The 12,069-nt window shown below is 43.2% G+C and overlaps 1 protein-coding gene across 1 annotated transcript in view; it reads right to left on the reverse strand.

Moving 5' to 3' along the window:
- Positions 1-7,711: 7,711 nt before the first annotated feature.
- The window catches only part of LOC136595458 (lysophosphatidylcholine acyltransferase 2-like), a 51,793-nt gene continuing 47,435 nt past the window's right edge, over positions 7,712-12,069 (reverse strand). Inside the window, exon 5 of the mRNA XM_066588700.1 lies at positions 7,712-8,039. Within this exon, the coding sequence (XP_066444797.1) occupies positions 7,837-8,039 (203 nt within the window). The 3' untranslated portion in view covers positions 7,712-7,836. The remainder of the gene's footprint in view (positions 8,040-12,069) is intronic.

Consider the following 12,069-nt stretch of genomic DNA (forward strand, 5'->3'; position numbering starts at 1 on the left):
AATTGTGATGCACCTGAAGTCCCACAGGCCACGCAGTCAAATGCACTGGGTCACCGGTAGCCGTAAAAAGGATTTCTTTATTTATTATATATTTTTTCTATGCAATGCAGGCTATGCAGTGTGTATTGGACTTTCACTCTATGTGTGTCTGACACCGTACACTGTGAAGGCAGCTGAGGGCTAACACAGAGCACTGTAAAAAATTTGTGGTTTCTTGGCGTGCACTTGGAGGCAGACAGCGCTTACGTTACGCTAACTGCACCCAGAAAAATATTTAAATGAAGGCTGCACGCAGGCCTTGCTGTGCAATACTGAGGTACTACAACCCCAAGCAACCACGGAGTTAAATGCACACGGTCACAGGTAGCCCTAAGAAGGACCATTGGGGTTTTGTAGACAGGATTCTACACTACCACTGTCCCTGCCTGACCAATACTGCCCCTATACTACGTAGTGCAGACTGCAGCCTGAGAACGCTATAGCCTGCACGGCCGATACACAAAAAAAAAAGGGCAAAACTGCTCACAGCAGCCACAACAGTAATGCACTAGGTGAGCTGTGGCCCTAAGAAGGACCGTTGTGGTTCTTGTAGACACTAACACTCTCCCTATAGCAGTGGCTCTGCTAAACTCCCTCCCCCTTCCATCCCTTGCCAGCTGTTGGCAAAGGGAGGGGGCGGGATGGGAGATTAGCACATTAGATCCTGCCCCCTCCCTTTGCCAACAGCCATCAAGGGGCAAAAAGGGGGAGGAATTTTAGCGGAGCTAAACTCTCTTCCCCACCTGGCGGTATTCTGGGTGCAGCATATACTCACCACACCTAGGCAGTCTGAACGGGCGCATAAACAGGAGATGCAGCCGTGACGTGGTCACAGCTGCCTCCCTTCCATGCGATTTTTGGCTACGCTGCAGTCGTGAGCGAACATCGCAGTGCCCGTGTGGAGGAACCCTAAGAGAGGCAGAAGAGTGAGACTTCAGGGGAAAAAAGAGAGTGAAAATCGGACTATGAGCAGTGGAAAACAATCTTTTAATTTTTTAACCATTCTTTAGTTGATGTACCTGTGTGCTTTGGGTCATTGTCTTGTTGCATGTTCCCACTTCTCTTCAGATTGAGGTCATGGACTATGGATCTTAAAGTTACTTTACATGGGATGACTGTCAGGTGCATGAGTGCCAAACAATCATCCCAAGACTTATCGCTCCTGCTTTCTTACAGGACTGATAGTCATTCAGTGAATAGAGGCAGAACATTGATCACCCTGACTGTCAAAAAGTTTTTTCTAATATCTAATCTGTGTTTTATCCCATTGCTTCTAGTCTTTCCTTGTGCAAATAGGAATAGGTCTGATCCCTCTGCACTGTGACAGCCCTTCAGATATTTGTAGACATCCTTTGCTATGCATGTCATTGTCTCCACTGTTCTCTAGTATGCTAGACTAGCTGGGTTCAGTATTTTAAAAATTAGCAATAGAGATAAGCGAGCACCAAAATGCTCGGGTGCTCATTACTCAAGCTGAGCTTTTTGTAATGCCCGAGAGCTCGTTTCGAGTAACGAATCCCATTGAAGTCAATGGAAGACTCGAGCATTTTTCAAGGTGACTCATGCTCTGCATTGTTTTCAATGGAGCCGCGGGCACCTTAAATGTTTTTCATGAAAGGGCTTTACATATAAGCCCTTCCCTGAAAAACAATAATTTTAGTGTAATAAAAAAAATAAATAAACTTACCTCTCCGCCGCTGCCGTGTCCCCCGCGGAGATGAAGAACACATCTGCCACATGCAGCAGATGTTTCCTTCATCCCCGCTAGTAAAAAGAATTCCCTGCTGCTACATATGCCACAACTGTGACTGATGCAGCAGAGGAATTCTTCAATTCCCTACTGCAGCTGTCACACATGACAGCTGCGGTAGAGGATCCTGCTGCTCCCTGTCATTGGATTTCAGAAAAGGGCTTTAAACATAAGCCCTTCCCTGAAAAACAATAATTTTAGTGTAAAAAAAAAAAATTACCTGTTCGCCGCTTATGAAGCCCTTTCCTGAAAAGTCATTGACGGGGATGCCCTGGCTCAGCGGCGACTTCTGCCGCTGTCCCCAGCTGTATAGTTCTCAGCTAGTAGCATGCGGAGATTTAAAATCCCTGCCTGCTGGTATCTCTGGTAGCCAATCATAATCAGAGCTACCAGCAGGCGGGGATTTTAAATCACCGGCTGCTGATAGCTCAGAACTACAGAGCCGGGGACAGCGCCAGAAGTCGCGGCTGAGCCCCAGCAGCTGAAGGGAGGTGAGTATTGATTTTTTTTTTATACACTTTTTTAAATGGCTTTTCAGGGAAGGGCTTATGAAGACCTTCCCTGAAAAGCCATTGACGAGATGTCGGCAGCAGGATTGTCTATCGCAGTGACAGCTGCAGTTGAGAATTGAATAATTCCTCTGCTGCATCTGCCACAGATGTGGCAGATGTAGCAGCAGGGAATTCTTTTAACTAGTGGGGATGAAGGAAACATCTGCTGCATGCGGCAGATGTGTTTTTCATGCCCACGGGGGTCACAGCAGTGGTGCAGAGGTAAGTTTGTTTTTTTTTGCACTAAAATGTTTCTTTTTCAGGGAAGAGCTTATATGTAAAACCCTTCCCTGAAAAAGAATGCAGAGGGCCGGCAGAGCATTGTTTTCAATGGAGCCACCGGCAGCAGCCGCGGCTCCATTGGCAACAAGCACGCAGCTGTGTTTATGCATGTTTTTGCTCGTACCTAGGTGTGCCCGTATGTACGCACCTAAGTGCGCACAAAAACACGCTCGTGTGAACCCACCCTAGGGGGGCGTTCACACGAGCGTGTTTTTGTGCGCACATTTTGCATGCACAAAAACACACTTCTATTTGGAACAATGCATTCCCTATGGTGTTTGCACATGTCCGTACTTTGCACATGTCCGTACTTTGAATGCACGCATTGTCTTCAATGGAGCCGCGGCTGCTGCCGGCAGCTCCATTGAAAACAATGACCTACCGATTCCCTGCATTCTTTTTCAGGGAAGAGCTTTACATATAAGCTCTTCCCTGAAAAAGAAAAATTTTAGTGTAAAAATAAAAAAAATGCAGCCATTCTCTTCAATGGAGCCGGTGCTGCTCCCGGTGGTTCCATTGGAGACAACGGTCTGCTGGCACCACTGAACTGTTTTTCAGGGATGAGCTTTCCATATAAGCTCTTCCCTGAAAAAGAAAAATTTTAGTGTAAAAAAAAAATATTAGTTACCTGTCCGCCGCTGCTGTGTCCCTTGCACGGATGAAGAATACATCTGCCACATGCGACAGATGTTTTCTTCATCCCCACTAGTTAAAAGAATTCCCTGCTGCTACATCTGCCACATCTGTGGCAGATGCAGCAGAGGAATTCTTCAATTCTCTACCGCAGCTGTCACACATGTCCGCTGCGGTAGAGGATTCTGCTGCCAGCAATTGATTTCAGGGAAGGGCTTTAAATATAAGCCCTTTCCTGAAAATCAAGTGAAAGTGGTTTAAAAAACAAAAAAATAGATACTCACCTTGCCTCTCCTCCTGTCCCCTGCACTGTGGTGCTGATCTATCAGCAGTCGGGGATTTTAAATCGCCGCCTGCTGAAAGAGCTGAATATGCTTGGCTGATGTGCTCAGCCAATCACAGGCAGCTCTCCCTGAATGCACCCTGGGTCCTACAGAATGGCGGCCTAGAGAACCAAGTCGCCCTAACAGCTAAGACAATGTAAGGAGTAGACATGCCGCGTCACACTGGGCTCTCCCGCACCAGTCCACTGATTTGAAACCTGCCTTGAAAGTAAAGAAGAGGCAGGTTACGAAGGTCAGTCAGGGCTGGCATATGGTGAGTGATGGTGCAGGCTTCAGTGAGATTCACTGTAGTACAGGGCTGGGAATTCTATAGTGCCCTGAAATCTATGTAGCTAAAACCCTCCTGAGCTGTTTTGGAGCATCCATTGCTGTCTTCTGCAAACATTCTAGAAAAAAAATAACACACTTTGTACACTTTTTCTTCTGGGAAAGTATCAAATTTAGAAATGCTCGTGCCAAATCAATTAATTTCTAGCATAAGTATTTCTTACTTTGCAACCTTTTTTCACAGCTACCTACAACTTTAGCAATGTACAGTATACCCCTTTTGGGAGTCAGTGACAGACATGTTTAGGCATAAAATAAAAGTCTTTTCTCACACGCAGTTCCTGCACTCGAGAAACACGGCTGTGAGAACTAAGCCATTGAAATCAATGACTTCGTTTCGTTCCGTTTTGCATGTGTGATTTTCACACCACAACGCTGGACAAAATCACTGTCACCTGTTTAAGCCCTAACGCACCATGTTTTAAACTTTTCTTTTTCCTCATTACTGTACTTCAAGGCGGCTCTCAATTTTTGAATACCATTGGTGCGCAAGAGGTCAATGAAGCGATTAACCCTTGACAACCTCACTGAACAGCAAAGTCTGCAACAGTTTCCATGGGGCAAGATGAAAAATAGCTTTTGACTCATGGGGGTCTTTGCTTTAGTTTGGATCAGCACTATAGTATATTATGGTCGGTTTATGTCTCTTTTCAGTCTTACAAACTATATACTATATAACAGTAATATTACTTACTAGGTGTTTAGTTGATATCATAACTAGAGGATGCACATAGGGACAATAAAAAATTTTTTTTGAGCCAATTAAAAAACTGCCCCCTTGGTTTGTTTATTAAAGGGCTTATTCACATGGCCGTTGGCATTTTTATGTGCGCCTGCCTAACACAGCCAAATTTGAAATGCGGATTCCGCGATTGTCGCTTGCGTGGATTCCCGCAGCAAAACACAGGCATTGAAAGCCATGTGGTTCCGATTTTCTTTTCCCTCACACTCATGCATACGTATTGTGTATTCTGCAAGCAGAAGAAAAATCGCAGCATGCTCTCTGCACAGACAGCCTCTATTAAAGTCAATGGAGGTGTTCGACCCGCAGCCCATGCAATTAATCCACTAAGCGATTGCCCAAGAAATACAAACAACCCCCCCCCCCCCCCCCCCCCTGTACTACGCATGACCGCCTCCAAGCCTAGGAGGCCATATGCAGTACAGGTTAGTTCCGTACGCAGGGTCAATGGCCGGGCTCACAGCATGCAGAATCTGAATGGTTGTGTGAGCTGGGCCTTAGGTTTTCAGTTATAATTTGGTTTCTCTTCTCAGTCTTTGGAGCAGAGAAATGGAATTAAAACGGAAATGAACTGATCTGTTTTTTCAACTATTGATATTAATGGGGTTTTTAAAAACTGAAAGCAAAAAATAGCTGCTATTTGCGTCTGTTCCTTTTTTAAATGCAACAAATAGAGCAGCGTTATCTGCTCTGTTTAAAAAACAGAGCCCTAATGTAATGGAAGCAAACAAAAGCTTTCAGTTTTCTTTCCATTTTTAAAAGCCCTATTAAAATGGTGGAAAAAAATGAATCAGTTTCTGTTTTAATTCCGCTTCTATGCTCCAAAAAAAATGGAGTAGAGGAATGAAATTATAACTAAAGCCCTAAAGCAGATGTGAAATATATGAGGCTGGGGCGGCAGTTGTCAGTCAATTAGATCGCTGGTGTAGATAGATATTGCATGTAAATATTCTCCATTTGAAAGAACTGTGATTGTTTTTTATATTGATGGCTGCTATGGGAGGCTTTGGACCATGGTATGAAGAAATGTATAGGTTCCAGATCCAGCGCTCTATTCGGATACTGTGAGCTGAAAACTTGGTATGGAATTTGTGAACTTTCGTTTGGACCATGGCACCATGAATAATAACTAGAGATGAGCGAGCATACTCGGCCACGCCCCTTTTTCGCCCGAGCACCGCGATTTTTGAGTACTTACGTACTCGGGCGAAAAGATTCGGGGGGCGCCGTGGGTGACTGGGGGGTTGCAGCGGGGAGTGAGGGGGAGAGGGAGGGCACCCCCCTGTTCCCCGCTACTAACCCCTGCGCCGCCATGCCTCCCCCCGCTCCCCGGCGCCCCCCGAATCTTTTCACCCGAGTACGGAAGTACTCGAAAATCGCGGTGCTCGATCGAGTAATTACTCGAAACGAGTATACTCGCTCATCTCTAATAATAACGTTAAAGGAGAATCATACTTTTACACAGTAAATTTACAAAATATGCAGAAATATTCACTTTACTTACATCTTTTAATCACTTTTTATTTTAAAAAAACATGATGTATTTCACTAGGGTCAACCTCACAGTACAATGAGAAATATTTGGTAGGGTTCAGACATAAGGTTATGTTGTGCTAAAAGGCTATGTCCACCTTGGCAAACAATGTTTTTCTACAGCTCCTATGTAGACCTATGCTTCCCCTTTGTAACAAACAACAAATACAACCTACGTTGTCTGATGTTTCTGTTGATGCCATACATCCTTATATATGTCCGCTAAATCTTGGTAAAGTACATTCAGTAGATAATCATGACAAAAGGGACAGAAAAAATGTATGACAACTGGATCAGACTACACAGAGCATATCTGTAGTCTGTTACCATAGAGACACATAGAACTATATAGGAGCTGCAGAAACAAAATGGTAGGAAATGTTTAAATGAGTTTTCCAGGGAGAATACTACTGCTGACCTGTCCTTTTAATAGGTCATCAATAGTTGATCTGCTGGGGTCTGCCGCTTGGGACCCCGACCGTTCAGCTGAGCGGGCGCATGCTGTCAGCGTCGCAAATACACAGAGGTCAGAGTGGAAGTCTCCGCACCAACCTCAGTCTAGTGGCCGGCGCTCGTAACTGCAGGCATGGCTCTCATTGAAATCAATGTGAGCTGTGACTGCAGTTACAAGTGCCAGCCACTACACAGAGGTCGGCTCAGAGACTTCCGCTCCGATCTCTGTATTTGCAGCATGTGCCCACTTAGCAGATCGGTCGGGGCCCCAAGCTACGGACCCCAGCTGATCAACTATTGATGACCGATCATCACCGATCATCAGTAGTATTCTTCCTGGAAGACCCCTTTAAATTTATGCAAAGTTCCTTTGCTTTTAGTTTCAGGTGTATTAGAACACTTAAAAAAAGAATTTAGACTGAGGCCAGCCCCAGGAACTATGGCTTGTTGTATATTTTCAATTAAAGCCGTTAAAATGCAGAGCCATCCATATAATACTTGAATAATCTGGAACAACTCCAGTAGAGAAAACCATATGCCTAGAAAGAGTAAAAAGGGCGTAACGAAAGGGGTACTCGTAATGAGACAGCCAATTAAGGTCTTGCTCACCTAGCCCTGTTTTGGTGTGTTTTGCTGGTGACTTCTTATTTTGCCCCTCCCTTCCTCAAAAAGAAAAATCGGCTCCTAAATGTATGCTCACTTGAGGTAGATCTGTTGCAGAACATTTTCTGCAGTAAAAATGTATTCCGCAGGTGAATTTGGTTTCTAAAAGCCCCATGCACATACTGCAGGAACAATCAAACCAAATTACATGGATTTTTGTGCAGAGATTTTCTACTATAGCTTTGCCTTAGCTTATTTCTCCTTACATAGGGAGTCTGATTGAGACTGAATGACAGTGCTCAGAGGTGGGGCGACTCCATACTAAGGACCTACCTGCCCTTCATGCACTACCATACAGGCCCCATGCATTGGGCTCTGCATAAAACTTATGGTTTTAATTGTGGACATGGTTCCCTAAATTTGAAAAAAGGAGAAACTAAATATAAACCAGCGAACTATGATAATCATCTTCAATGAGTAATGTATCACACAGGCAAAAAGTGGGGAAAAGCCCCCTGCGTCCTAACACAGATATAAAGCACAACTTTATTTAAAAATCCTTATTCTTTTTAGTCTCATTCAGTCTACTTTTTTGTCTGATGAACTAGTAGCTTCCTCTATGCTGCTGTTGGTGCCCTGGTTTCCGGCTATGAAGGGTTCTAAATTCTTGTCTTCCTCTTCCTCTTGCTGCAGTACATGCAAGTAATATTTCTGGTGGTCAAGGTAGGTTGTAAACAATTTTGAATATTCTGGATGACTCAGGAAAAAGTTTTTAAACTCCTCTACAAGAAATAGAAATAGAATTAAAATAAGCCATGAAGAATTTTGGTGCACAACCATAAACATATTATTGCAGCATCTCATGTACATGAGGCAGACAAACATGGTATTCCATAGAAGACAGAGCTAAAAAATACACTGATTTTTACCCGTGGCTACTGCTTTTCAGCATACCTGTACTACCTTTATTTTTTATAATAAAGTTACATATTTTGCCTACTGTACTTCTAGTATTTCTAGATTTGTAGGTTGGTGCATATATAGTTAATGAAGTTGTCCAGTTGTAAACTATTGTTGGCCTATCCTTACGATAGGCCATCAATAGTAGATTAATGGGTGTCTGCCGCCCAGGATCCTTGTCCATCAGCTGTTTGCCAAGCCAGTGCACTAATGCAATGAGCAGAATTCTGCAGCAATCAGACAGCTCCTTTCCCACTGTAGTGGTGAGGCTTGGTATTGCAGCCAAGGTTCCCATTAAAGTAATTAGAAACATTTTCTGTAATACCAAGCTGGTCCACTACAGTGAAACTGAAGCTATCTGCTTATTTTAGAAATCAGCTCAGTACTTGAACAAAGCAGCCCCGCAAAGAGTGATTGGTGGAATACAATGCAGCGGAACCCCACCAATCTGCTATTGGATAAAGATAGGCCATCAATAGTTTCCAGTTGGACAACACCATTAATCTGACATTAATTTATGACAGCAGTAAATTTAAAAGACTTGGTTTGGTTGAAGGCATACAGTGTATAAGGGGGTTGTCTGGTTTAGAAAACTGGCTGATAGTTCAACCCCTTAGTGTTAAAGCCCGTTTGTGCCTTAATGATCAGGCCAAATGTTGGAAATCTGACGTGTCACTTTAACATAGAAAAACTCCGAAAAGGTTTTGCATATCCAAGTAATTCTGACATTGTTTTTTAGAAACATATTGTACTTCATTTAGGTAAAAACAGACCAATAGAATTTGTGTATATTTATTAAAAGCACCACAATTGGGAAGATTTTGAGAAAATTGTCAGTTTAACATTTTCAAATGCAATATGTCAAATATGTGCAAACATACTGTACACTTTTTTGCTAAGATATATATTTTCATCTGTTTACTTTATTCTGGAAGCACATTGGAAAAACCTTTGTTTTTTTTAACCATTTAGGAGACATACAAAATTTAACATTAACATTTTGAGAATCATTTTGTTTTCCTACACCAAGCCAAGATTGCAAAGGCTCATAGGTGTCCGAATGACAGATACCCTCACACTTGACCCCATATATTCACCAAAGGGTGTTTTGAGTATTTTGACCCCACAGTTTCTTTTCAGGAGTCAATGCAATTTAGAGGAGAAAAAAACAACAATTTTATATTTTTGAAAATATGTCATTTTAAAGACAGTTTTTTTTCTATAGTGCACATGAAAATGAGGATTTGTACCCCAAAATGGATACCCCTGTTTGTCCTGTGTTCAAAAACATACCCATTGTGGCCCTAATCTTATATATGTATGCACAATGGGGCCCAAAACGAAAGAAACAGCTGGTGGCTTTCAGAACAGAAATTTTGCTTGAAAGTGTTTAAGGCCCCATTGCCCATTTGTAGAGCCCTAGAGTGGCCAAAATGATGGAGAAACCCCACAAATTACCCCATTTTGAAAACCGACGCACATGTGCAGAAGACTGTGTCAGGTCCTGGAAGGACTCTCAGCTCTTCCTATGGATCCAATCCGTGTGGGGACATGAAACTTTAACCTTCTCCAACTTTTCTTTTACTTTTATGCGATCGCCATTATTGCATAATCACAATCGTGTGACCCATCACAACTACAGGCTATCAGCAACCTCCGGCAACCTTTAGCAGGGAGCTGTCACCCACACAGACCCCGGGGCCTTAATATCCAGGGCAAGCATGTTTTTACAGCCCTGGGGATTAAAGCCCGGAAACCCAGGATGTAAAAACACATATGAGTGGTCACTAAGGGGTTAATGGGGGCCTGTTAGCTCTCCTGACTTGTCCATTTTAGTTAATACTTTTATTCTTCATGAAACATCTTAGAACATAGTTTCTTATAACATTGTGTTGTGCTGTTCCTCTGTTATTCCTCTTGTGAAACGGGTGTGTCTCTACACCAGGGTTCCCCAACTCCAGTCCTCAGGGACCGCTAACAGGTCATATTTTCAGGATTTCCTCAGTGATGCACAGGTGATGTAATTATTGTTGGTGCCTCAGACATTGGCACAGGTGTTCTTTCTATAGGATATCCTGAAAACATGACCTGTTTGTGGTCCCTGAGGACTGGAGTTGGGGACCATTGCTCTACACAACCTGACTCTGTCAAGCACTGATTGGATAGTGTGAGAATGTCTAGGGACACGACCCCCAACTAGTAACACCAAGTGGTCAAGCTATTCATACCATAGAAGTGGAAGGAACAATAAAGGAATAGTACAACAAAGAGCTATAAGTAAAGCTGCTCCAAGGTCGCGACAATAATGGGGAATACAATTATTTACCAAAACGGGTATGTCGGGCCTCTTGACAGGTCCTCTTTAAAGCCAGACAAATGGGGCAATCTTGCAATATATGGGCATCCATTTGAATACTTCCCATGTCTACCACACCTCCAAAATAAGGGATTTTAAAGCTCTCACCATTTAACACTCCAAATAAAATGTTTTTCATAGATACATTTGAAGGTCTATAAAAGTAAAGAACTGGCATACTAAGTAGAGAGGGACATGAAATTACAAGACACTGAACTCCTCCATTAGTAAGTATATAATAATCACATGTGTTAGGCTGGGTTATATCCTCTGGGGAGAGAATTGTGTGGGGAATGGTTTTGCAGAGGGAGGCATTTGATTAATGAAAATATATGTATTGTCCTTGCCATATATTCCTCTTCTTTTATACACATTTGGAAAATGTGTATGATCTGTATGACCTCTAATGCTTTGTATGTAAGTGGGATGTGAAAAGGTAACGCAGACTGGATAGTCAAATGTCATTGGTGATAGAATTAGAGATGAGCGAGCATACTCGATAAGGCAAACTACTCGAGTGAGTAGGGCCTTATTCGAGTACCTGCCCGCTCGTCTCTAAAGATTTGGGTGCCGGCGGGGAGCTGCGGGGAAGAGCGGGGAGGAAGAGGGGGGAGATCTCTCTCCCCCTCCCCCCCCCCCTCCCCCCTGCTCACCGCCGTAACTCACCTGTCACCCGCGCCGGCAGCCGAATCTTTAGAGAAGAGCGGGCAGGTACTCGCATAAGGCACTACTCGCTCGAGTAGTTTGCCTTATCGAGTATGCTCGCTCATCTCTAGATAGAATGCTTTTGTAGAAATGATGTTGTTGAATGGAGCATAGTTAGAGGAGTGATGTTAATGCTAAAAGTGAAGAAACTAATGCAAACACTAATGTATATGAAGAAAAGTGATACTAATGTTATATTTAATGGGAAAAATATGGTTTATTACACAGATGTTAGTGTTTAGTAAAGGAAATACTCAGGTTTATCATAGCAAATACTGTGTTGTTTATTACATAACTACAGAGGTATATTGGATATTGTAATTGTGTATTATACAACTGTTTGATGTAATTGCTGACATGAGAGTTCGGCTGATGATTACTGCCTGACTGATGATGAGTATTGTTTGTGACCATGCAGTTAGAAAGTGTGATAGTCTCTGTCATAGCCTCCATGGACGTCATAGGATTAGTTTGTATCCCAGTCATTTTTTTGGTGTTTCTCCCCGGGTATCGTGCTGCGCAGAGTATGTGTGTTGGATGGATGAATAGTGGATCAAGTCTGATTCTGTGGGAAGGTGCCTGTTGGGGTATGATAGGCAGGGTGTGGTGCACAGCTGAGGGTTGCGTTTTCTGTGCTGATGAAGTGCGCAAGAGAATTGTGAGGTTCAAACAGAAGTTGATGCAACCTATAGTCATTAGTCACAAGTGAAGTTCTGTGACGCCTGCTGTGGGGAAGAGGCTGGGTGAAGGTAAACAGGGTATTAGTGTAGTATGTCTACACCGGAAGTGTG

This window comes from Eleutherodactylus coqui, unplaced genomic scaffold, assembly GCF_035609145.1.
Source record: "Eleutherodactylus coqui strain aEleCoq1 unplaced genomic scaffold, aEleCoq1.hap1 HAP1_SCAFFOLD_214, whole genome shotgun sequence".
Lineage (NCBI taxonomy): Eukaryota > Metazoa > Chordata > Amphibia > Anura > Eleutherodactylidae > Eleutherodactylus > Eleutherodactylus coqui.